This window comes from Blennius ocellaris (assembly GCF_963422515.1).
Source record: "Blennius ocellaris genome assembly, chromosome: 17".
NCBI classification, from domain to species: Eukaryota; Metazoa; Chordata; class Actinopteri; order Blenniiformes; family Blenniidae; genus Blennius; species Blennius ocellaris.
The window spans coordinates 22470508-22498040 of NC_137666.1; the positions used below are offsets into that span (position 1 = coordinate 22470508).

The 27533-nt window shown below is 46.9% G+C and overlaps 1 protein-coding gene across 1 annotated transcript; it reads right to left on the reverse strand.

Moving 5' to 3' along the window:
• Window positions 1–432: 432 nt before the first annotated feature.
• On the reverse strand, window positions 433–27094 carry adam17a (ADAM metallopeptidase domain 17a). Its single transcript, XM_080512533.1, is given in 21 exon segments — window positions 433–557; window positions 559–810; window positions 812–924; window positions 8903–8962; window positions 10555–10643; window positions 10719–10797; window positions 10869–10999; window positions 11305–11439; window positions 11519–11622; window positions 11703–11902; window positions 12344–12496; window positions 14200–14288; window positions 14538–14682; window positions 17169–17294; window positions 17957–18043; window positions 18517–18647; window positions 20596–20785; window positions 21485–21573; window positions 21647–21780; window positions 26427–26559; window positions 26926–27094. Coding segments are annotated over 21 exon segments (2604 nt in total). The 5' UTR covers window positions 27032–27094; the 3' UTR covers window positions 433–499.
• Between the last annotated feature and the right edge of the window lie 439 nt (window positions 27095–27533).

Below are 27533 nucleotides of genomic sequence, written 5' to 3' on the forward strand. Positions count from 1 at the left end.
TATTAAACACCAGTGAAGCGCTTCAATGTTTAAGTTGCAGTTAAAATACATCTGATATTGAGCACACTACTGTTTCCCCGACACAAATATCACACGTTAGCGGATCGTAGAAAGGAAATCATTAACAGTGCAAACATAAAAAGGTCAATTGTCCAGTGGCGACAGAAACACTGAAGTGCAGATTGAAGACTTTTAGCTTAAAGTCGCCTCGATACAGACGCATTTCACTGGTGATTCTTGAAGATGCGCCTGATTATCAGAGACGCGTTTCCTTTCGTGGGACGTCGTTCAACTCGTTAACCCTTTGGTCCTCTAGGAACTAGCAGCCGCTGCTGTGAGGACAAACATTCAGACACGCTGGTTAAACCAACAGGAAGTCCATCATTTGACGAACCTCTGCAGTGGAACCAGGATTCACACTCGGCTGTTCAGACATTATTACCGAGTCTCAGGAACGTTTGTTAATGAAAATGTGATGAGGGACCTGCGGTGGCGCCGCTCAGCACTCCGTCTCTTTAGTGTCGATGCAGCCCTGCCTCTGCAGGCGCCGGCGCCCCCCCCCCCGGGCTCTGCTGGGTCGGACCCTCGCAGGAGGACCTCGTATCCGACCAGCAGGCTGCGGCGGTTGTGGAATCGTCCGACGGCGCCTCCTCTCCCGGGTGACAGTCGCTGCTGGTGTCCTCCTGGATGGTGGCCATCCGCAGCCCCCCGCCGCTGTCCGGGGTGGGGGCGCAGCTCGTGCCGGGGGCCGGGGTACTGCTGGCCGTGGGGGGAGGAGGAGGAGGAGGGCCCGGGGCCTGGGTCTCCGGGGGGGGGGCGGGAGGAGGGCGCGGTCCGGCCGGCGGAGGAGGACGGAGCAGGAGGAGGACGAGGCTTGACGATGCGAACGGACGCTGATTCGAGGTTGTTCAGCATTTCCTGACCCTGGAAGGCAGAACCGAGGTGAGACGGGGGAGGGGGAGGGGAGGGGGGGGGGATCATTCCCTCTTTACTCCATTCTGATTCACTTCTCTACAAGTTACACACACGATCAAAACCCTCCACATACACTACTCACAAAAACGTTCGGGGTATTCGGCTTCTGGGTGAAAGTTCAGGACGAGCTGAAAATGCATCCAAACCTTTACAGAGGAACTGAATGTCCTCTAAGCTTCAGAATGTCCAACTGTTCAATGTTTCAATACTTTTTGTACAAGTTGCTGTTCCCTAACAAGGAGCTTAACGGCAAAATTCACAACAGGTGTTTGATCCTTGAATCGACCAATAAATGTCCTGGTTCAATTAGAGCTGGTGTCTAACAGTCGTCCTCATCATGCTGTTCACGTTTTGACCTCATGAGACCAAGACCACACCTAACGATGGACCAACAGTACCTCGCATTGTGACGCTTCAAACAGGACGTCCTCAGACGGAGTGTCCACTGAGCTCAGAGGGTCACAGAGGGTCAGCAGGTTGAACAGAGACTCAGAGACTGGAAGAGTCACAGAAAGGTGTAGAAGTGGACGTCCTTTGTCCACATCCCACCCTGATGACCACTACATTGTGAGAAACCGGATGACGAAGGCCAGTCGACTCTGGACACGTTTAAGGTGCGAGGCTCCAAGTGTCACGTCAGACCATCGAAACCGTTCCCTCAGCGTGGTCTGCTCTAGACCACCTGCAAGGTACCTGACCACACCACCAGCATGGTCTGTATGGACCACCTGCAAGGTACCTGACCACACCACCAGGCCCAGGCGTCATGGTCTTGGTGGACCAGGGAGCTTTTACGCTGGACGAGGGTCCAGTGGGCCTCAGTGCTGTTCTCTGATGAAAGTCGATTCACGTTGAGCAGAAATGATGGCCGCCAACGATGTTGGAGACGTCCAGGAGATGATGTTGGAGACGTCAAGGAGACGATGTTGGAGACGTCAAGGAGACGATGTTGGAGACATCAAGGAGACGTCAAGGAGACGTCCAGGAGACGATGTTGGAGACGTCAAGGAGACGATGTTGGAGACGTAAAGGAGACGATGATGGAGACGTCAAGGAGACGATGTTGGAGACGATGTTGGAGACGATGTTGGAGACGTCAAGGAGACGATGTTGGAGACATCAAGGAGACGATGTTGGAGACGATGTTGGAGACGTCAAGGAGACGATTTTAGAAGACGTCAAGGAGACGATGTTGGAGACGTCAAGGAGACGATGTTGGAGACGTCCAGGAGACGATTTTGGAGACGATGTTGGAGACGTCCGGGAGACGATGTTGGAGACGTCAAGGAGACGGTGTTGGAGACGATGTTGGAGACGTCCAGGAGACGACGTTGGAGACGTCAAGGAGACGATGTTGGAGACGTCAAGGAGACGATGTTGGAGACATCAAGGAGACGTCAAGGAGACGATGTTGGAGACGTCCAGGAGACGATGTTGGAGACGATGTTGGAGACGTCCAGGAGACGATGTTGGAGACGTCCAGTAGAGCGCTATGCATCAGCCACTGTTGTCACCAGACCAGCGTTTGGCGGTGTTACGGTGTTACGGTGTAGGGCAGGTGTGTCCAGTCGGTACAGAACTGCCCTACACGTTGTGGATGGTACAGTGACAAGCCCGTACTACCTGAATAACATCATTGATCCAGTGATTGTGCCCCGACATGTACAACACAGGCCTAATGCCATCTTCCTGGAGGACAACGCTCCAGCTCTTCCAGGTCACGTCATCAGAACGGCTGTCGGAGGCTGGTGGACCTCAAGGGCTCTGGACTTTCTCCAGACCTGAATCCCATTGAAAACCTGTGGGATCAGCTGAGTCGCCCTGTAGAGGCTCTGCACCCCAGACCCTCATGACCTGAGGGCTACCCTCCAGGAAGAGTGGGACGCCTCAGACAATAAGTGGACTTGTGAACAGCATGAGACGTCGTTGTCAAGCTGGAATTGATGCTCAAGGGCACATGGCCAGTTACTGAGACGTTGACATGTTTTGTTGTGGTGTACCCACCATTGTTGTTAACTGTTGTGGTGTACCCACCACCATTGTTAACTGTTGTGGTGTACCCACCATTGTTGTTAACTGTTGTGGTGTACCCACCATTGTTGTTAACTGTTGTGGTGTACCCACCATTGTTAACTGTTGTGGTGTACCCACCATCGTTAACTGTTGTGGTGTACCCACCATCGTTAACTGTTGTGGTGTACCCACCATTGTTGTTAACTGTTGTGGTGTACCCACCATTGTTAACTGTTGTGGTGTACCCACCATTGTTGTTAACTGTTGTGGTGTACCCACCATTGTTAACTGTTGTGGTGTACCCACCATTGTTGTTAACTGTTGTGGTGTACCCACCATTGTTGTTAACTGTTGTGGTGTACCCACCATCGTTGTTAACTGTTGTGGTGTACCCACCACCATTGTTAACTGTTGTGGTGTACCCACCATTGTTAACTGTTGTGGTGTACCCACCATTGTTGTTAACTGTTGTGGTGTACCCACCATTGTTAACTGTTGTGGTGTACCCACCATTGTTAACTGTTGTGGTGTACCCACCATCGTTGTTAACTGTTGTGGTGTACCCACCATCGTTAACTGTTGTGGTGTACCCACCATTGTTGTTAACTGTTGTGGTGTACCCACCATTGTTAACTGTTGTGGTGTACCCACCATTGTTGTTAACTGTTGTGGTGTACCCACCATCGTTGTTAACTGTTGTGGTGTACCCACCATCGTTGTTAACTGTTGTGGTGTACCCACCATCGTTGTTAACTGTTGTGGTGTACCCACCATCGTTGTTAACTGTTGTGATGTACCCACCATCGTTGTTAACTGTTGTGGTGTACCCACCATTGTTGTTAACTGTTGTGGTGTACCCACCATTGTTAACTGTTGTGCTGTACCCACCATTGTTAACTGTTGTGGTGTACCCACCATCATTGTTAACTGTTGTGGTGTACCCACCATCGTTGTTAACTGTTGTGGTGTACCCACCATTGTTAACTGTTGTGGTGTACCCACCATCGTTAACTGTTGTGGTGTACCCACCATTGTTGTTAACTGTTGTGGTGTACCCACCATTGTTAACTGTTGTGGTGTACCCACCATTGTTGTTAACTGTTGTGGTGTACCCACCATTGTTGTTAACTGTTGTGGTGTACCCACCATCGTTAACTGTTGTGGTGTACCCACCATTGTTGTTAACTGTTGTGGTGTACCCACCATTGTTAACATTTGTGGTGTACCCACCATTGTTGTTAACTGTTGTGGTGTACCCACCATTGTTAACTGTTGTGGTGTACCCACCATCGTTAACTGTTGTGGTGTACCCACCATTGTTGTTAACTGTTGTGGTGTACCCACCATTGTTGTTAACTGTTGTGGTGTACCCACCATTGTTGTTAACTGTTGTGGTGTACCCACCATTGTTAACTGTTGTGGTGTACCCACCATTGTTAACTGTTGTGGTGTACCCACCATTGTTGTTAACTGTTGTGGTGTACCCACCATTGTTGTTAACTGTTGTGGTGTACCCACCATCGTTGTTAACTGTTGTGGTGTACCCACCACCATTGTTAACTGTTGTGGTGTACCCACCATTGTTAACTGTTGTGGTGTACCCACCATTGTTGTTAACTGTTGTGGTGTACCCACCATTGTTAACTGTTGTGGTGTACCCACCATCGTTGTTAACTGTTGTGGTGTACCCACCATTGTTGTTAACTGTTGTGGTGTACCCACCATTGTTAACTGTTGTGGTGTACCCACCATTGTTGTTAACTGTTGTGGTGTACCCACCATCGTTGTTAACTGTTGTGGTGTACCCACCATCGTTGTTAACTGTTGTGGTGTACCCACCATCGTTGTTAACTGTTGTGGTGTACCCACCATCGTTGTTAACTGTTGTGATGTACCCACCATCGTTGTTAACTGTTGTGGTGTACCCACCATTGTTGTTAACTGTTGTGGTGTACCCACCATTGTTAACTGTTGTGCTGTACCCACCATTGTTAACTGTTGTGGTGTACCCACCATCATTGTTAACTGTTGTGGTGTACCCACCATCGTTGTTAACTGTTGTGGTGTACCCACCATTGTTAACTGTTGTGGTGTACCCACCATCGTTAACTGTTGTGGTGTACCCACCATTGTTGTTAACTGTTGTGGTGTACCCACCATTGTTAACTGTTGTGGTGTACCCACCATTGTTGTTAACTGTTGTGGTGTACCCACCATTGTTGTTAACTGTTGTGGTGTACCCACCATTGTTGTTAACTGTTGTGCTGTACCCACCATTGTTAACTGTTGTGGTGTACCCACCATCATTGTTAACTGTTGTGGTGTACCCACCATTGTTGTTAACTGTTGTGGTGTACCCACCATTGTTGTTAACTGTTGTGGTGTACCCACCATTGTTAACTGTTGTGGTGTACCCACCATCGTTGTTAACTGTTGTGGTGTACCCACCATCGTTGTTAACTGTTGTGGTGTACCCACCACCATTGTTAACTGTTGTGGTGTACCCACCATTGTTAACTGTTGTGGTGTACCCACCATTGTTGTTAACTGTTGTGGTGTACCCACCATTGTTAACTGTTGTGGTGTACCCACCATTGTTAACTGTTGTGGTGTACCCACCATCGTTGTTAACTGTTGTGGTGTACCCACCATCGTTAACTGTTGTGGTGTACCCACCATTGTTGTTAACTGTTGTGGTGTACCCACCATTGTTAACTGTTGTGGTGTACCCACCATTGTTGTTAACTGTTGTGGTGTACCCACCATTGTTGTTAACTGTTGTGGTGTACCCACCATCGTTGTTAACTGTTGTGGTGTACCCACCATCGTTGTTAACTGTTGTGGTGTACCCACCATCGTTGTTAACTGTTGTGGTGTACCCACCATCGTTGTTAACTGTTGTGATGTACCCACCATCGTTGTTAACTGTTGTGGTGTACCCACCATTGTTGTTAACTGTTGTGGTGTACCCACCATTGTTAACTGTTGTGCTGTACCCACCATTGTTAACTGTTGTGGTGTACCCACCATCATTGTTAACTGTTGTGGTGTACCCACCATCGTTGTTAACTGTTGTGGTGTACCCACCATTGTTAACTGTTGTGGTGTACCCACCATCGTTAACTGTTGTGGTGTACCCACCATTGTTGTTAACTGTTGTGGTGTACCCACCATTGTTAACTGTTGTGGTGTACCCACCATTGTTGTTAACTGTTGTGGTGTACCCACCATTGTTGTTAACTGTTGTGGTGTACCCACCATTGTTGTTAACTGTTGTGGTGTACCCACCATCGTTAACTGTTGTGGTGTACCCACCATTGTTGTTAACTGTTGTGGTGTACCCACCATTGTTAACATTTGTGGTGTACCCACCATTGTTGTTAACTGTTGTGGTGTACCCACCATTGTTAACTGTTGTGGTGTACCCACCATTGTTAACTGTTGTGGTGTACCCACCATCGTTAACTGTTGTGGTGTACCCACCATTGTTGTTAACTGTTGTGGTGTACCCACCATTGTTAACTGTTGTGGTGTACCCACCATTGTTGTTAACTGTTGTGGTGTACCCACCATTGTTAACTGTTGTGGTGTACCCACCATTGTTAACTGTTGTGGTGTACCCACCATTGTTGTTAACTGTTGTGGTGTACCCACCATTGTTGTTAACTGTTGTGGTGTACCCACCATCGTTGTTAACTGTTGTGGTGTACCCACCACCATTGTTAACTGTTGTGGTGTACCCACCATTGTTAACTGTTGTGGTGTACCCACCATTGTTGTTAACTGTTGTGGTGTACCCACCATTGTTAACTGTTGTGGTGTACCCACCATCGTTGTTAACTGTTGTGGTGTACCCACCATTGTTGTTAACTGTTGTGGTGTACCCACCATTGTTAACTGTTGTGGTGTACCCACCATTGTTGTTAACTGTTGTGGTGTACCCACCATCGTTGTTAACTGTTGTGGTGTACCCACCATCGTTGTTAACTGTTGTGGTGTACCCACCATCGTTGTTAACTGTTGTGGTGTACCCACCATCGTTGTTAACTGTTGTGATGTACCCACCATCGTTGTTAACTGTTGTGGTGTACCCACCATTGTTGTTAACTGTTGTGGTGTACCCACCATTGTTAACTGTTGTGCTGTACCCACCATTGTTAACTGTTGTGGTGTACCCACCATCATTGTTAACTGTTGTGGTGTACCCACCATCGTTGTTAACTGTTGTGGTGTACCCACCATTGTTAACTGTTGTGGTGTACCCACCATCGTTAACTGTTGTGGTGTACCCACCATTGTTGTTAACTGTTGTGGTGTACCCACCATTGTTAACTGTTGTGGTGTACCCACCATTGTTGTTAACTGTTGTGGTGTACCCACCATTGTTGTTAACTGTTGTGGTGTACCCACCATTGTTGTTAACTGTTGTGGTGTACCCACCATTGTTGTTAACTGTTGTTAACTCAATAAATTGTTGAAGATGAGGAAATCACCAGTGTTTCGACTTAAATGTCCTACTTCCATGATATGACGTCACTGTAGCGGGAACTTTTGACGTTTTCCACAAACTTCACCTGAAAGCCAAATATCCTTCACTTTTTGTGAGTAGTGTATGTGTACACTATGGAGTTCAGTAACTTTAAGACACACTGAGCTCTTACTGAATGAGTGAACAGGCTTTCTGGCTGAGGCCATTTTGAATTGTGTTTCAGAGGAACAACTGTTAATCATGGCTGCACTCAGCTTCAGAGCTCCACGGCCAGCCTGCATGCCGTCCAGCCATCATTAATGATCCACTGCCTCTGTCCAACAAGTCAAAATGTCTGCGGTGAGAAAGGTCCCAGAGGAACGTGTCCTCAGTGGGAGGACGGCTGGACACTGCAGACGGGAGGAAAGGGAAACGTGGCCCTCTGCTCTCACCGGCAGCAGATGCAAACTCAAAAGTACTGACACACACTGCGCTGGACTTCACAACAGACAACAGAAGTGCAACCTGTGGGCTCCTCTCTGTCTGAATATTCCCAGGATGCAGTCTTGCTCTCCGGAGGTAATTCCTGATCTGCAGCAGAGGAGCACGCTTGCAGCATGTCGGGTCTTCTTCACTTTGAGCCTCGTTCACACGAAGGCGAGTTCGAGGGCTGCAAGCGAGCGGCGCGATCAGCGACTACCTCAGGAGGCACGAGACTGCAGGAGCGTCCCAACGGGCCACTGACCATGCAGCATCATGGACGCCATGGCAACGCAACACCGAGCCGCGGCACACACTCACCTATGGCGGGAGCTCGACTACAAACTTCCACCATCTGCTGCAGTTCCGAGGCCGTGAGAGAAACCCAGAGAGGCCGTTACTGAGGACGGCTCCCTGCTGCAGCGTCACACTTCACACACAATCAACTCATGTGCACCAGTTGACACCGAGATGTTGAAGAGCTCATCTGACTGGGACCAGCTGATGTGTAGGAACAGCTTTACATTCAAACTGCAGACAGCGGCTATCACATCCAGAAATTATTCTCCTGTTTTGATTCCACAACTGCATCATTTTTGTTTCAAACATTTTTATATATATGGCAGTTTTAGCAGTTTCACACATCTGGACTGTGACAACCTGATCAAATAAGATGGTATTTGTTTGTAAGGTCTCAGCTTTATCAGTGTGTATTTATCATTGTTTGATCTCATGTCAAACTCAGACAGATGTGGAGTTTAAAAAGCACCAAGTCGATCCTACTTTTATTCCAACTGGTATTTTTGTAGAGGGGTTTGATTGTTTTACTGTGTGACAACATACTGAGATCCAAAGTGAGTAATGAAGCCGTCCCGTCACAGAGGTTAATGTGAGGAAGCAGTAAGGACTGGGTTAGTGTGTTAGTGGCTGCAAGGCGCAGTCGTACAGGAAACATGGACGACTTACACTGGGCGGGTAGTAAATACACTTTGTGTTTTCCTCGTACTGCTGGTCCAGTCGCTTGTCCTGAAACACAAATACAACAAATACAATCAGCTGATGACACGCGAGACGTTTTACTTTAACTGCAGGGTGTGGCAGTAACTCTGTGAAGTAGTGAGAGTACCAGCAGCAGACACTTTCTCTTTAGTACTTCCTGTCAAATCTGGAATACAATTGAATGTTGGCTTAACTGTTACGGTGTTTCCTCTCTGTACCGTCCTACAGTCTCTCTCTGTACCGTCCTACAGTCTCTCTCTGTACCGTCCTACAGCCTCTCTCTGTACCGTCCTACAGTCTCTCTCTGTACCGTCCTACAGTCTCTCTGTACCGTCCTACAGTCTCTCTCTGTACCGTCCTACAGTCTCTCTGTACCGTCCTACAGTCTCTCTCTGTACCGTCCTACAGTCTCCCTCTGTACCGTCCTACAGTCTCCCTCTGTACCGTCCTACAGTCTCTCTCTGTACCGTCCTACAGCCTCTCTCTGTACCGTCCTACAGTCTCTCTCTGTACCGTCCTACAGTCTCTCTCTGTACCGTCCTACAGTCTCTCTGTACCGTCCTACAGTCTCTCTCTGTACCGTCCTACAGTCTCTCTCTGTACCGTCCTACAGCCTCTCTCTGTACCGTCCTACAGTCTCTCTGTACCGTCCTACAGTCTCTCTCTGTACCGTCCTACAGCCTCTCTCTGTACCGTCCTACAGTCTCCCTCTGTACCGTCCTACAGTCTCTCTGTACCGTCCTACAGTCTCTCTCTGTACCGTCCTACAGTCTCTCTCTGTACCGTCCTACAGTCTCTCTGTACCGTCCTACAGTCTCTCTCTGTACCGTCCTACAGTCTCCCTCTGTACCGTCCTACAGTCTCCCTCTGTACCGTCCTACAGTCTCCCTCTGTACCGTCCTACAGTCTCCCTCTGTACCGTCCTACAGTCTCTCTCTGTACCGTCCTACAGCCTCTCTCTGTACCGTCCTACAGTCTCTCTCTGTACCGTCCTACAGCCTCTCTCTGTACCGTCCTACAGTCTCCCTCTGTACCGTCCTACAGTCTCTCTGTACCGTCCTACAGTCTCTCTCTGTACCGTCCTACAGTCTCTCTCTGTACCGTCCTACAGTCTCTCTGTACCGTCCTACAGTCTCTCTCTGTACCGTCCTACAGTCTCCCTCTGTACCGTCCTACAGTCTCCCTCTGTACCGTCCTACAGTCTCCCTCTGTACCGTCCTACAGTCTCCCTCTGTACCGTCCTACAGTCTCTCTCTGTACCGTCCTACAGCCTCTCTCTGTACCGTCCTACAGTCTCTCTCTGTACCTCTCTCTGTACCGTCCTACAGTCTCTCTCTGTACCGTCCTACAGTCTCTCTCTGTACCGTCCTACAGTCTCTCTGTCCACTCCTCAAATCCACTTCATCAAGTTGTGTTGTCCTCCGTCTTGTCTCTCACCGTCCCTCAACCCACCACAGCAGAAAACCTGCACCTCCGAGTCTGGAGGTTTTTTCCTGGTGAAAAAAAGTCTTTCCTCTTCATTTTGATTCCTCTCCGTTTATGTGGGATTGTTGGGATTATATTGAAATACAACTCCCTACATAACGGACACAAACGTGACGGTGAGTGCAGGTTCTTACCACACAGTGGACCAGGATGCTGAGAGGAATCCAGAAGACGAGTGAGAAGACCACGACTGAGCCCACGATGTTATCGGCCAAGAACTTTCCTGGTGGAGCGAAAACAGAGTTAAAGAGACAGAATACTAGTCTGTCAAACTTTTGACCGTGTGTCACTTAGTTACTGAAGGTGTTAATGTCCAGCTTGTCGATGAAGTCCCACAGTCTCTCGATCACGTCCTGCACCTGCTTCATGCACTTCCCCTGTTTTCATGAAGCAAAGACGATGAAAGAGCTGTCGTGAAAGGACAAAGTTAAAGAGCAATAAGACTTACGCCTTCGTCACAGAAGCCCACGGTACAGGGCTTTCCTTTGCGGAGGAAAAGGAAATTGCCATTGGCCTGGATGAAGGGAGAGCAGGCGCCATCTTTTCCTCGACAGCAGACTTTACATGAGTCCTTGGTCTCTGCAGGAAACACCAGACGCATAAAGAAGGTGACAACATGAACAAAACAGACAAAGATTTCAGTCTAACACTTCTTTTTGCTCATAAAAAGCAAACACATTAATATTAGTGGTTAAACAGGAAACAAGCCCATTGAGTCTGGCTGCTCTGCAGTGACTCCTCGCTGATGACGACGCTGCTTCCTCATAAAAACCAGGTTGAAAAGTTCCTCTTTGACACACAGTCACAGTGAGGGCGTTGCTGGTGCCACTGCTTTCTGAGGAGGAAGTGAAAAGGCGGCACTCTGCACTCTGGCGCTTCCGTACCGTTGCACGCGCAGGACTGCAGGTTCTGCATGGCCTCACAGAACGGGTTGCACTCGCCGCCGTGACAGCGGCCGCTGTCCACACACACCGTGTCGTCAGCGGCGTTCTCCGGAGGGGGGCACCGACTGCTGTTCCCTGCAGAGGAGGGAAGAATGCACACCCTGACGTTGGGTGACTGCTGCCTCTCTGGAGTCGCACCAGCAGGGGGCGTCACCTGTGCAGGACGAGATGCCTTTGCAGGTTGCACTGATGGGTTCCTGGCACCTGGTCCCTGCCTGTTCAAACATGCAGTTCCTGCAGCACGGGCTGTTCCTGTCACTGTGGAGGTCCAGGCATCCAGAGTGAGACCATAATTACACCTGCTTAGACGCTCAGCTTCTCCCTGCTGGAGCTCATACCTGCACTGCGCGCCGTGTTGGAACTTGCAGTCGGCGGTGCAGCAGGGGTCTTCATTGAGGTGGAGGAGGCCCGGGTCACACTCCTCCCCCTCCTCCACCCGGGAGTTCCCACATACCTTACTGTTCCTCTCCTTGAAGCACACCGGGGCCTTGAAACGAAGCGTCTTTCCCACCGAGATCTTGCTGCAGTTTGAGAAGCGCTTTGAGAGGAAGGGAGGAAATGAAGGCCACATTTCAGGAGCAGGAGACACTTGATGCTCAAATATGAAAATACAAAGCAGGAGGAAAAAGTTCACACGTCACATTGTAGGATTGAAGCAAGTAATGTGATTTAGTGTCAAACTGGATATTAAATCTTCAAACTGAGGCGTTGGTTCTTCACCTTTAAAGGTTACAGGCCGTAAAAACACTGTTTGCCTGTGAAGCTGCAGTCATGTGAGCAGTTGAGGAACATTACATTCTCCGTCTGTCATTATAGTTCACAGGAACGACTGTGACTCAGCCATCAAGCCTCCTGCAGAAACACACTTCACATCACACGCTGTATCTGCGCCTCCCGAGACTCTCCCAGACGAGGGCGTTGCCGTGACGGCGCTACTTCAGTGGCGTGTTGAAATACCAGCTAGTATTTGTTCACACACCTTGTTGTTCACGTGGTCTCCGCTGACGGCGATGGGATACATGACGAACTTTCCTCCGTGGTCGTCGCTGGGGGCGCAGTACGGGATGTTGTCGGGGTCGTGCTCCGCTCCGAAGTTATGGCCCAGCTCGTGAGTGGTCACCAGGTCAGCCTCCTGGGGACGACAGGCTCCTTTACCGTCACGTCTTGAGACAAATACCACTGGGACCAGGTCCTTGAACAGCCTCAGCTCAAAACACTAAATCGTGTTTTCAAACTCCACTGGAGAAAGAATGAGAAACATCTGAGGCAGTTTCAAATTTCTAGCTTCAAATCAAATCAAACTGTATGAAATCTAATCCACACTAAATAAGACATGTGAGCTGATGGTACTGCAGCGTTTAAGAACTTGGATCTGGATATAACAAAGACCAAACAAAGGATAAAAGAAAGTAAGCTGAAGAGCAAAAACAAGACATTTTATTACAGGAGATCTACGAGATGCACATTAAGTTAAGTCTTGAAGAAAAGTCAATCTGGTGTAATGAATCGACCACTTTGACCTGATTTGAGCTGTAAAATTCTTCACGCTGAACGTTGACTCAGAAAAACGTTAGAATTCTAAGCAAGGGTGAGTGAGTTCACTATCTGTGTCTGCTCAACCATCTAAATGATCTGTGTCCGTAGCTGTACTCGGAGTGGGCGTGGCCTAAACCGGACGTGGGCGTTTTCACGCAAAACTGGGTGGGGCTTAAAGCGGTACATTATTTTCAGTCTGAAACTGACATGGATTGATCAGATAGTTGTTTTATTTATTGTTTATTTGAAAACTATTTACAGAACAGCCTCAGAATTCAAAGTTTTATATGTATATTTATATGTATGTACTATATACAGTATATAAAGCTTAATTTGTAATATTTATAATATATTTATTTTATGAACAGCCACATACAATAAACACATTAATATAGGCTACTTTGTGTGTTCAGCTATATGTGTGTATGTGTGTCAGTGGTCTGTAAGACTGTTTATATTTTAATGACGTGTGAACCTGGTGGTTCATGTAAACATCCAGTGGAGACAAACAGGAAATAATATGTCACCTTGTTCACTGTGTTCTTCTCAAAAGCACCGCGATCAGTACGATAAAGTTTCCACCTGACTTTACACCAGCAGCCACACTAAGAGCAAGCACACGGTAAAAACAACCAGACCAGAGTGGAGGCAGTGACGACGAGACACGAGTCGTTTTCAGCTCCGTCTTGTTTCCCAACTTGTAGGTTAGGAAACAAGTTCACCAAGTAACTTTAAATATCATACAAACCGACATAGAGGCGAGCTGAAGAACACCTGAGGAGGACTGAAGAGAACAACAGTCACTCTGTGTGTCTGAGCTGCTGCAGTGTGTGTGGAGGGCGGAGTCTGTGTGACTGGCCAATCACAGAGCAGGAAGACAGTCTGCTACCAAATGAAGATTCTCCTTCAGCACGACGACGGATATTGACGAGTTTTACTCATATTATGCTCAGACTCGTCATAATGCATTACCGTACCAGACACTTGTTCCAGACCAGTTCATCCCTAATTCTAACGTGAAAAATGTCATTTCAAATGTAGTTTTTCAATCCACATTTAGCTTCGAGTGGCAGAAAGTGAATCACGTTAAAGAGTAAAATGCAGGTTAAGGGTAGATAAAATGATGTATCTGTTGTACTTCAAACAGCACATGAAGTGAAAATAGACTTTATTTACGTTGTTCCTCGGGGGTTACAGCTCCTTCATTTCATCTGAGCGAAAGAAGCGTCAAACATCTCACTCTGGAGGTATTTTATTCTAAAGCAGCGACTCAGTGGAAAGTGAAAGGTGAAGTCAGACCTTTGTGAGGATGGTTTTGCCGTAGTTCTTGGTGCTGGTCAGACCCGTGTTGAGATAACTGGCCTTCACGGAGGGAGACGGGTAGTAGGCTGCAAACGCAAACAAACATGTGAAGAACGTTGGTTGGAATGGTTCCTCCTCATTCCAGATCAATGTCAGACTCAAGGACGGAGGGTTTCCACAATGTGGAGAATCACAATTCAGAGGCAAGAAAACTGACGGCAGAACCACATAGTGACTTTTCTTTCTACATTCTGCTACTTCAAACCAAACCTCATCACTTAGTTTTCGTTTTTAACAATAAAGGTCCCTCTGGTGTAACGGTGTTCACAGCTCACGTCTTGGGCAGAGGCCCCCCAGGGCCTGGGGCTTGGAGGGGGCCACGTAGGCCAGGCCCAGCGTCCCCTCATCAAAGTCCTGGTAGGTGAAGAGGTGAGCCAGACACACGGTGGAGGCGTTGTCGGCGATGTCGGAGCTGAATTGCTGAAGAAGATGAGCAGAATATTTGACGTCTAGTACAGAACTGATTGGTTCACCTTTTTCGTGAAATGCCGAAACTTCACTTCTAATCACATGTAAACCAGACGTGGTCACATGACGCCGACCAAATGAGCTGCAAGGTTGCAGCCAGTCTGATGATGCAGACTCACAGTTGTGAAAGAATGTTGAAATATTTCCTCCACTGAAAGTGACACCGCCCTGCACTTCAGCTGCCAGAAGTCAAGTTTCTGCCCGCTGCTTCAAGCTGCGGTCGTTGTAAACCAACAATAAAAATTTTTTTTTTAATGTAGGAATTAAATAGGAAGCTTGAGTCATGTGGTAAGACTCACTGGCTAAATCCTCTTCAGTTGATAAGTCAAACGTGTTTTGAAAGTTGGTTTGGAAGTTTCTGTGTTGATGGTAGTTTCGTTTCTTATTTGGCGTCATGCAGCCAGAGGTGCCCACATGAGACACAAACTGAACATTAGGCAGGAATCAGAAAGACATGAAACAAAGAGTCTTCTTACGTTGAAGCCCAGCGTCTAGCACAAACTTAGTCAAATCAAATGGATTAGACTTGAACAAACACTTGAGCCTTTCCTCGTCTGACAGTTGAAACAAATGTACACTTACAACATCCAGTTTAGAGAATAAGTGTCTCTGCAGTTGATGATCGAAAGAATAAAACACAAGATGCAGTTCATGTTCAACACCATTGAACTGACGAAACAACATGTGGGCTCCTCCTCTCCGTCTCCGTCTCCAGAGGCCCAAACCTCAGCTGAGCACACTGACCTTTGACCTCTGGGCAGGTTCAGGGTCACATAGGGTTCAGCACCAAAATGATCTTTTGTCAAAAAATATGTTCTCAGCTTTGGTTTACACAAGACATCATTTAACCATTTATGTTTAGAATGTTCAAAGTAGACTTTTTTAATTTGTCCAACACTACATCTCAGCGCGTTTCTAAAAATAACCTGGAGATCAGCATCAACAAAAATGTTCTCCATCTTCACAGTCCAGACGTCTCTACCAGACAAGTCCCATTTAAAGACATTAGGTCAGTCTTGTGTCAGACGTATTGATGAGCCTAGTCCAGAACCGAACCACATCACCGACATTCCTCACTTCACATGGTTCCTAACCAGTGCCTCCGTACAGGAGACGTGGCTCAGGGTCAGGACACCTACAGGCTTAGGGGTGTTTTTGTGTAAACCTAGAAAATACCTTACAACTCTGCACTGAAGCTTTTCACTGTGAGTTAATTTAGCGCAGCACCGGAGCCCAGCACCGGACAGACAGGATGTGTACAGCTCAGTGTAGGTCGTATAACCTACATCACGACACGCCTCAACTTCATCTATAACGGTGCAGAGAGCTCTACCTGCAGATTCCTACATTGATTTAATCCCTGTGTCAAAGCTGAGATGTTCATCTACAGTAAGGTATTTATAGTTTTTAGTAAAAGAAAGAACTGGAGTACCAAAACTGAATTTAACGTTTGATAATGCATGAGTATGTTTTCTAAAATGTATCACAATTTATCATCAGTCTCATTGTGATGCACCGAGCATAAACATTAGTCAACGTTTTCCGAAGCTCTGATTCATTTTCGCCAAATAACACAACGTCGTCCGCATATAACAAAATGCAAGTTTCAAGTCTCACATTAATGCCACATCTGCTTCTTTTACTTTGTTTACTAAATCATTAATGTATTTGGCAAATAATGTGGGACAGAACGTCCCTGTTTTACACCATATGGTGTTGAGAACCAGTCAGTTAAGTGCTCATCTATTTGAACACAAATTGTTGCAGAGCCCATCAAATACTCAGAGTGAACTTCTATCTACTTGTATCTACTTCTCTCCGGTGTTTCCACAAGGCGCAGCTCTTGAGCTCCCAACAAGTGGCTTCCTGAATACGTCACAACGTTATGAGCAAATAAACACTTTTATCAGATTTTGTGTGTTGACTTTATTGCTTAGCTTCAACTTTTAGGAGGCAAGTGTGGCTCTTTAATTAAAAACGATGCTTCATTCATGAGTACTGTAATCCCGTTTCCTTTCTGTGTACAAAACTCTAATAAACAAAATTGTAAAAAAAGCAGTTTTTCAACAAAGACTTGACTGCTTACATGTCAAAAGCATCTTAAGTCACTGAAATTGGCCATCATAACGGATACATTTGTTAAAACTGAGATAAAACGCTAAATTTAAAAGTTTATACCGCGACTGCGCAGCTGAAACTAGTAAAACTAGTAAAATGGCTCAATTTGTTAAATACAGTTTTAATAATACAATTTTGGGATGTAACATTAACTGCAGCTTTACTAAACAAATGAAATCTTGATGGAATGATACACAGTGTTATCTTTATCTAAAGTCCAACAGGTTTAATGGATTCGCATTTATTCGCTGGTGAAAAGTGTTTTTTGGTTGTAAACCCGATCCGATGTCTCACACGGAGTGTCTCCGTCACAGGCTTACCTCCAGAAGCTTCTTGACGTCCCACACCTCCCTGCCGCTCATGGGGCTGTTCTCCATGTTGTAGTGGACCCAGGCCCCCCCTGTGTGGCCGGGGGGGGGCTTCGTGGGCTCTTTGTTGATAATCATCTGAACACCACAGGAAGAACGACGCTTAACTTTTCATCACTCAGTTAAGATTCCATTTAAAACTGTGTGAACTCATCTGGAAATAATATGAAAGCCATTTGATATGACCTGTATTAAAATATAAAACATTAATGTCCAGAATCATTGCTCAGCTGTGATCAAATACACAGGGTTGTCAGAAGTGGACTAACTTTGGCTCTGAACCTGTTTTATTGCAGATTGAATCTTTCTAATTGGATAAGATGCAGTTTAGTTGGTCAATAAAACACTCTAGGGTTTTTATTTCAGTGGGATTAAATGCCACACAGTCCAAGCCCCTCTTGACATTTCTGGTGAGGAGAATTGGAAAATAAGTCTCAGCAGCTTAAATGAATGCATATCTTTTCAGTGAGAAAACCCAGGACAGACAGTATGACAAACAGTGTCCCCATTCATGCCCAAAGCCAGCGGAACAAATTAAATGACCCTCCCGAGGCACACAAAAGCTTTCAGTTCCTCCTGTGAACGCCGTTCTCTGACTGGTCAAAACTCGGGCCGCCTGTGCCAGAGACACCGTTTGAAACAAAGCTTGGTGGAGCCGAGAGGAACTTCGTCTGCAGGTCAATGAGTTCACTAATCAAGGTCCCACCGCACCGTAATGCATGGAGCTGCATCGTACATACCTGGTGGATCTGGACCCCGTAGCCTTTGAATTCATCATCCCAGGTGGTGTTTCTGTAAATGTCATCCACTCGATCAATCAGCTCAATCTGGGTTGAAAGAAAAACAAAGTGAGACAGATTAGACGTTGCTTGTGTGTCGACGTGGTTCAGCTGACCAAACGGCTTGGACTGGGACGCAAAGAACTGACCGGTCCACCCAGGAGCTGCATCTAAATCTAAATCTAAATCTACCACCTGCTGAGGTGGTAGATTTCCGTCAGTGCACCGTCCCGGACCCCCCCCCCAGGAGGACACGCCCCTTTTTACTGGCTGTGAACGCAGGGCTCCACTCGCATCACCGTATCTGTTTGTCCCTGAACACTTTTGTCCACAGTTTCACACACATTAGTCACTTTTGCTCATTCAAACAAAGGCAATTATCATTTACGATCACCAACTCGTTGTAAAGAAATAGAAGTTTGAGAGGTGGAGATGAAACATCCTAATAAAGCAGTTGTAACAGAAGTGGCCCAGGGTTTCCTCTCTGAAGCAGGCTGGAACACGTCAGTAGTAATTCCCACCAGGTAGTTGAGCGTGACGCTCTCCTGGCCACGACCCATGTGCTTGAAGAAACGATAATCAGCAACCAGCAGGAGCGGGCAGGTGTTCTTCTTATGGTCGTGAGCGCGTCTCTTCTCCCTGTGGTGGCGTCCTGAAGGGAAGACAGACAACCTTGAATCCAGGGTAAACTAGTAGAAAGGCTGACGCTGCACTGAAGTACATCACACAGTTTAACAACCAGGCAACGCTCCAGTGTCCCACTGTTAATTGCCCTCGTTTTCATATTTAGCAACATGTCTTCTTTTTGTGTTTGGTTGAGAGCTGATTAGATTCTGCTGCTGCTACATACAGAGTAGATCACTTGATGGCTGTGAAAAGGTTTGAGTGCATGTTAGGAACGAATCAGGTCTTATGTGTGACGAGGAAGCCAAAGAAAAAACACCCTGATTATTCGTTATTCACCTTGTGTTTCGGTACGGCTCGCCCACACCATAAATAACAGTAGAATGGAGGTTGCAGAAAAAGACTTGCTGAAAAATTGTAGAAAATATGTTCAGCACCTTGAAGGTTTTGAGAAGAAACCAGAAAAAGTCAGGACTCCTGACTGGTGGTCTGCTCTCAGTTTCACCTGCTCCTGTCGGCTGACTTCACTTTTCCAACAGACACAGAAACTCTTTTGTTCCGACGGCCGTCGGTCGCTGTAAACAGGTGTGTCAATGCTGCTATTGTATGAATGTTTATCATTGATTTACTGCTCCAACTGCCCTTCTGGGACAATAAACCTCCCCTTGACAAATAAGCAGTATATCATAATATTGTGCAGCCCTCCACTTCCTTCCATTTCCTATACGCCACAAAGTGTGATCCACGGCAACGTGGCCGCTTTCTTTCAGTTAGAGCTGCAGCACACAGTTCACACAGTTCACTGCTTCTCCACCACTGGCCTCCTGAGAGCTGCGCTTTACAAGATGCTTTGACATTTCATCACTCAGATCCTTGCTATTGTACACTTTTCTTGTGCTTGCTGCTCAGATGCTCCTGCTCTGTCTCCCCACCAGGAGCCATGATGAGGACAGTTGTTCACTTCACCTGCACCAGTGGGCAGAGTTATGGCTGACCGCTGGATGTTTACAACTCCTGCATGAGTGAATGTGAGCTGGCATTCGGAACACACCATTATGTAATGCAATGAAAAGTATTTCATGAAGGATCCTTCAGTAATCGCACTACAATGATTCAGGCGACGTCCACAGCAACCTGCCCTCCAAAACCAACTGAATTCATCCTTCAGGGAGAGTGAATGTGTGGAAGAAAACAAAGAAACTGTTTGACGGCATCCAGACGACGCTGCCGATGAGAATAGAGCATCTCTGCAACAAGCAGCTGCTGGTGCCTGGATGAACCTGCTGCAGTCTATTCAGTTACACTGGGTGTGAGTGTGACGCCACATTGCATCATGTGAAGACACAAAAGTGAGAAACGCAGAACCAATAAAGGAAATATGTGTAGTACTTGCGGAGGCTGGCCAGTGGGGCAGTGGGAGCAGAACAGGCCAGCAGAGGCAGCGTTTGGAGCATTACATCACAGCGCTGAGGAGTGTGGGAGTGAGGCTCTGGCTGCAGGATGAACCGGCGATGATGCAGCCTCAGCTCATTGGGCGGTGAGCCTGCATGAATCTCTATGCCTCCCCCAGACCAACCTTCACCTCCACTCCTCTCCCAGAGGACTCTCTCTCTCTCTCTCTCTCTCTCCCCTGGACAGGCAGCAGTGAAGGTGTTTCACATCCTCCTCCAGCTCATTAGAACTGCAGCATGCTTTACCTTCCCAACACAAAGGAATCACAAGGCTCTGGCTTTTACATAACACCTACTTGTCAGCACTGTGGATGCACAGTCGAGAGGCTTTTTAGTAAAGTGATGGCTGCACAGTCCAACGCCCACCTTCTTCGTTTCACCACTGCAGCCTCCTCCTCCTTACACACTTGCTATCTTCCCACTGTTTTCCACTTGCTCTTTCACAAAGCTGAAGGCTGCGATCGATGCAAACACAAGCACACAGGAGCAGAATTCCCAGCGAGGTGAAGGACCAGCTGAGCTCACCGTGGTCCTGGTCCGCCCCCTCCTGCCCCCCCGACTCGCTCCTGGCCTCCGCCGGCAGGAGCGCCTGCATCTCTGCGTGGACGTAGCCACACACTTTGGGAGAGGCGATGCGGCTCAGATTCCTGATCTCATCAGAGCGATAAACCAGCAAGCTGCCGTCGGTTGGGGCGTCGGTAAACCTCCACAGGGGCTGAGTGGATGAAAAGACGGGCATCAACAACGTATACACGTGTGACGCCAGGATTAGTGTTTATACTTTCCATTTTAGAGAAGAAATAATGAAAAAATAAACTGTGATTCACTTGATTTAATCACACGTTTTCAGAAAAATAAGTAAAGCGGACTTCTTATTCCGTGGCCTCCCACACACACAGCAAAGCTCACATTCAGTGACTAACTTATAAATGAAGCTCTGCACAGTTCCTGAGCGAATCTGAAGCTCAGATGAAGTCTGGAGGTCTGCAGCCGTCCACTCTACAGGACGTTGCTGACCACCGGCCTGTTCTGTGGTTTTTCACAGCCGAGTTGCTGTTGTTCCTAATCGCCTCCACTTTGTTCTGACAGCTGACTGTGAGAAAAGATTCCCAGCTGGACTGATTGAGCAGGTTGCCTCCTATCACGCACCAAGCTGGAATCCACTGAGCGGCACGTTTGTAGAAACAGCCTGCAACCCGAGGTGTTTGCTTTTATACGAAATACGAAATATGTGAATTTCTCTTGGAGATCATTAAAGTATCTATCTATCTATCTATCTATCTATCTATCTATACGCCTGTGGCCATAAAAGTGACTGGAACACCTGAATTCACTGGTTTGGAAAGCAGAGCATAGGAATATAGTGCATCTTCATCATATCTGTCTTGCTTGCAGCCGCCGTACAGCTTCTCACCTCCACGTTGAATTCAGCTTCGTCAGTCAGAATGTGAGCAGAAAACTCGTCTCCGTCAATATGAGCCTGCACGCGGGAATTCTCCTCTCCTGGAACACAGTGAGGAACATCAGAGCCGGCCTTATCGTGAGGATCAGGAGAACCTCTTCTTCCTCCTCTCACCAACAACGTGTCCCTTGAAGTACTTCTGAAGCTGCATGTCGTAGTTCTCCTCCCTGCCGTCTTGGTCCACAAACACCGCCTTGAAGTGTTCAGTGAACAGGTCCGTGTTCGTGGTCAAGTACAGCTGGAAGTTCCTGAGGAAAAAAACACTTTCAGTTCATGCTAATGAAAACTTTGCGATATATTGAGAGATGACACTGATTTCTTTACTTTTACGTGTTCCCAGGTTTTTACAGAAACTGATATTTCCCCCTTGACGTTCACAAAACAAACTTCATTGACACAGACGGCATATAACAGCTGGTAATACACTGAGCAGCCGAACCTGTAGGGGGCAGTGTAATAAGAGACTGTAATAAGAGTGTAATAAGAGGCAGCTTAATAAGAGGCAGTGTAATAAGAGGCAATGTAATAAGAGGCAGTGTAATAAGAGGCAGTGTGATAAGAGGCAGTGTAATAAGAGGCAGTGTGATAAGAGGCAGTGTGATAAGAGGCAGTGTAATAAGAGGCAGTGTAAAAAGAGGCAGTGTAATAAGAGGCAGTGTAATAAGAGGCCGTGTGATAAGAGGCAGTGTAATAAGAGGCAGTGTAATAAGAGGCAGTGTAATAAGAGGCAGTGTAATAAGAGGCAGTGTGATAAGAGGCAGTGTAATAAGAGACAGTGTAATAAGAGGCAGTGTGATAAGAGGCAGTGTAATAAGAGGCAGTGTAATAAGAGGCAGTGTAATAAGAGACAGTGTAATAAGAGGCAGTGTGATAAGAGGCAGTGTAATAAGAGACAGTGTAATAAGAGGCAGTGTAATAAGAGGCAGTGTGATAAGAGGCAGTGTAATAAGAGGCAGTGTAATAAGAGGCAGTGTGATAAGAGGCAGTGTAATAAGAGGCAGTGTAATAAGAGACAGTGTAATAAGAGGCAGTGTAATAAGAGGCAGTGTAATAAGAGACAGTGTAATAAGAGGCAGTGTGATAAGAGGCAGTGTAATAAGAGACAGTGTAATAAGAGGCAGTGTAATAAGAGGCAGTGTGATAAGAGGCAGTGTAATAAGAGGCAGTGTAATAAGAGGCAGTGTGATAAGAGGCAGTGTAATAAGAGACAGTGTAATAAGAGGCAGTGTGATAAGAGGCAGTGTAATAAGAGGCAGTGTAATAAGAGGCAGTGTAATAAGAGACAGTGTAATAAGAGGCAGTGTGATAAGAGGCAGTGTAATAAGAGACAGTGTAATAAGAGGCAGTGTGATAAGAGGCAGTGTGATAAGAGGCAGTGTAATAAGAGGCAGTGTGATAAGAGGCAGTGTAATAAGAGGCAGTGTAATAAGAGACAGTGTAATAAGAGGCAGTGTGATAAGAGGCAGTGTAATAAGAGGCAGTGTAATAAGAGGCAGTGTAATAAGAGGCAGTGTAATAAGAGGCAGTGTGATAAGAGGCAGTGTAATAAGAGGCAGTGTAATAAGAGGCAGTGTGATAAGAGGCAGTGTGATAAGAGGCAGTGTGATAAGAGGCAGTGTGATAAGAGGCAGTGTGATAAGAGAGTGTAATAAGAGACAGTGTGATAAGAGAGTGTGATAAGAGGCAGTGTAATAAGAGGCAGTGTGATAAGAGGCAGTGTAATAAGAGGCAGTGTAATAAGAGGCAGTGTGATAAGAGGCAGTGTGATAAGAGGCAGTGTGATAAGAGAGTGTAATAAGAGACAGTGTGATAAGAGAGTGTGATAAGAGGCAGTGTAATAAGAGGCAGTGCAAAAAGAGGCAGTGTAATAAGAGGCAGTGTAAAAAGAGGCAGTGTAAAAAGAGGCAGTGTAATAAGAGGCAGTGTAATAAGAGGCAGTGTAATAAGAGGCAGTGTAATAAGAGGCAGTGTAATAAGAGGCAGTGTGATAAGAGGCAGTGTGATAAGAGGCAGTGTGATAAGAGAGTGTAATAAGAGACAGTGTGATAAGAGGCAGTGCAAAAAGAGGCAGTGTAATAAGAGGCAGTGTAAAAAGAGGCAGTGTAAAAAGAGGCAGTGTGATAAGAGGCAGTGTAATAAGAGGCAGTGTAATAAGAGGCAGTGCAAAAAGAGGCAGTGTAATAAGAGGCAGTGTAAAAAGAGGCAGTGTAAAAAGAGGCAGTGTAATAAGAGGCAGTGTAATAAGAGGCAGTGTAATAAGAGGCAGTGTGATAAGAGGCAGTGTGATAAGAGGCAGTGTGATAAGAGACAGTGTGATAAGAGTGTAATAAGAGGCAGTGTGATAAGAGGCAGTGTGATAAGAGACAGTGTGATAAGAGTGTAATAAGAGGCAGTGTGATAAGAGACAGTGTGATAAGAGTGTAATAAGAGGCAGCTTAATAAGAGGCAGTGTAAAAAGAGGCAGTGTAAAAAGAGGCAGTGTGATAAGAGGCAGTGTAATAAGAGGCAGTGTAATAAGAGGCAGTGTGATAAGAGAGTGTGATAAGAGAGTGTGATAAGAGGCAGTGTAATAAGAGGCAGTGTGATAAGAGGCAGTGTAATAAGAGGCAGTGTAATAAGAGGCAGTGTAATAAGAGGCAGTATAATAAGAGGCAGTGTAATAAGACGCAGTGTGATAAGAGGCAGTGTGATAAGAGGCAGTGTAATAAGAGGCAGTGTGATAAGAGAGTGTGATAAGAGGCAGTGTAATAAGAGGCAGTGTAATAAGAGGCAGTGTAATAAGAGGCAGTGTAATAAGAGGCAGTGTAATAAGAGGCAGTGTAATAAGAGGCAGTGTAATAAGAAGCATGAAACATGATAGCCAATCAGAATCCTGGAAAAAGCACCACGTCATGAATTGTGACATAAATCTCCGCCTGAGGTTCAAACAGAGACACACAGCTTTTCTACATTTCCTGTGCAACCAGAGTTTTCAGGAATCGTCGTTTGTGGCGAGTCAAAGCTGCGTTTATGTGTAAATTCAAGGACCAAAGGCAGAGAAGTAGCACAGATATTAAATACCCGGGTATATGTAAACGTGGCCCAAGTACAATTTGTTTCCAATCAATCAGCTGGATCAAACTCAGTGTAATTGAACAGAAGGTGAATACACACTGCCTGGCTCATAGGTAAGAACCTCCTATTGGATAATAACGGACGCTGGCAGCAGGTCATTTAACTCCAACTGATGCAATGAGCAGCTTCTCCTTTCTAAAACCAGCAAGTAGAAAACATGGTCTGTTTGAAAAGGTCAAATCATGAACACCATTACTGAAACTAATGAAAGTGGGTTAAGAACTGTTGAAGTCATTATTATAAACTGGAAGAAATGATCCTGATGGTGACTGGAAACCACGTAAACGTTCGGGGAAATCAACTGCAGATAAAACCTGCAGGACTTGTTGTGTTGAACAGTGACGGTCAGAGCGTCTCCAAACACACCAGGACCACAGGAACCCAAAGGACGGAACGGTTGCGTTGCCTGAAGAAAACCACTAATCAGTGAAGCTAATCTGGAAAAGACAAGCTCCAGTTAGCGAGGGAGCTTCAACATTCAACACTGGACTGAGAGAAGAAGGTCGTGTAGCCTGATCAGTCCCGGTTGAGTCTGTTCAGCAGTGATGGTGCTTCAGGGTAAGAGGTGCTGCTGGACTAGCCTGGGGGGGGGGCTGTGGTCTGGGGGGGCGGGGCTGTGGTCTGGGGGGGGGCGGGGCTGTGGTCTGAGGGGCGGGGCTGTGGTCTGGGGGGCGGGGCTGTGGTCTGGTTGAGGTTCAGCAACATTCTGAACCAAACCATGAGGTCAGTGGACCAGAATACACTGGATGACCATCGAGGAAGTTGCTTCCTCATAAAGCCGGTCCTGAAAGAAGAAGACGGATCTGCTGAGTCATGAGTCTCACTTTCAGTCACGTTTTCACCACAGCGGCAGGAAAAACTGTGATCTGTGGAATTTCATACTTTTGACCATCAACTGGTCAACAATGTGTTCTAATCCACAACCTGAGGGCGGAACCAACTGTAAGTCGTAGAAACAATATGAATTTGATTATGATTCTACGGGCCAACCACGAGTCTGCATTTTGATGATGTCATCAAGCTGCGCCTGCTTTGTTCAAAAGCCTCATGGCAGCAGCTGCAAGAGTTCCCACAGGAGTCATTTTGTGTTTTACTGACATTTGACCATCTTTGTTCTTTATTTGAAATATCTTCATCTGTATTTATGTTACTGGACAATTCTGTGTTACATTGACTGGAAAAAGACCAGTGGATGGGGGTGCTGGTCTGAGAGGACCAGTGGATGGGGGTGCTGGTCTAGGAGGACCAGTGGATGGACCAGTGGATGGGGGTGCTGGTCTGACAGGACCAGTGGATGGAGGTGCTGGTCTAGGAGGACCAGTGGATGGGGGTGCTGGTCTGACAGAACCAGTGGATGGACCAGTGGATGGGGGTGCTGGTCTAGGAGGACCAGTGGATGGACCAGTGGATGGGGGTGCTGGTCTAGGAGGACCAGTGGATGGACCAGTGGATGGGGGTGCTGGTCTGACAGGACCAGTGGATGGACCAGTGGATGGGGGTGCTGGTCTGACAGGACCAGTGGATGGACCAGTGGATGGGGGTGCAGGTCTAGGAGGACCAGTGGCTGGACCAGTGGATGGGCGTGCTGGTCTGACAGGACCAGTGGATGGACCAGTGGATGGGGGTGCTGGTCTAGGAGGACCAGTGGATGGACCAGTGGATGGGGGTGCTGGTCTAGGAGGACCAGTGGATGGGGGTGCTGGCCTGACAGGACCAGTGGATGGGGGTGCTGGTCTAGGAGGACCAGTGGATGGACCAGTGGATGGGGGTGCAGCCGTACCTGTGCAGAGCTCTGAAGCTCACCAGCCGCTCCAGGTGGGACCGGGTGTGGACGTCCCTCTTCCTCACCGAGTGCAGCTGGAGGCCTGACAGCGGCAGAACCTCGTAGTCTGACAGGAGCGAGTTGAGGGTCTCTGGGAGACACGGAGACCAGGAGACCAGTCAGTTCAGTACAATCCTTCAACCCTTCAACCTGACACGTTACAACACCATCCGGCCCCCCGTCGGCCTCTAGAACACGGAATAAAGAAGTAGTGTCACTGGTTCCAGAGGCGGCAGTAGCTTTAGAGCTAACGCTAGCTTCGATTAAACCGCTAATTGGAGCTAACGCTAGCTTCCATTAAACCGCTAATTGGAGCTAACTCTAGCTTCGATTAAACCGCTAATTAGAGCTAACGCTAGCTTCCATTAAACCGCTAATTGGAGCTAACGCTAGCTTCGATTAAACCGCTCATTAGAGCTAACGCTAGCTTCCATTAAACCGCTAATTGGCTTCTTACCAAACTCCGGCTTTTCTTCGCGACTCTCCTCCGGAACAAGTCGTGACTTTATGGCGCCGCTCACCAGACATGGAGCCAGGAACGCGATGAAGAGTAAAGTCGTCATGTCGAAGCTACACTGAGGCTGTCATTATCGCACAAAAAGACAATATTAGCCGAGCAGCAGCTCCCGGTGCAACCCGGAAGTGGTCCGGGTGGAAAACATCCGCTTTCACCACAACAACGTGACACATAACAATAACAATACTTTTTTTTTTTCTTACTGTCTCAGTGAAATTAGTCATTTAAGTGACTTATGCACCCGAGTCACATTTTTCTCTCCCCAATCTATCAATTTCTATGGTTAAAAATAAAGTCATGTTTGATCTCTAAACCTTCAAAATATGTGTGACAAGGCAAGTCAGCATATGTACAAATGAAGTTATATGATTCCTTTATACAATGTATTTTGTAACTTATACATGGTAAAATGTGTTGATATGCATTAAATTGACCAATATCTTTTTTTTTTCTCCTTTTTTGATATTTGTGCCATTTGTAGCTGAAAAAATTCTAAATTGGATTGATTTTTCTCCCTGGATTTCCGGAAAAGTGATATTATATTATAT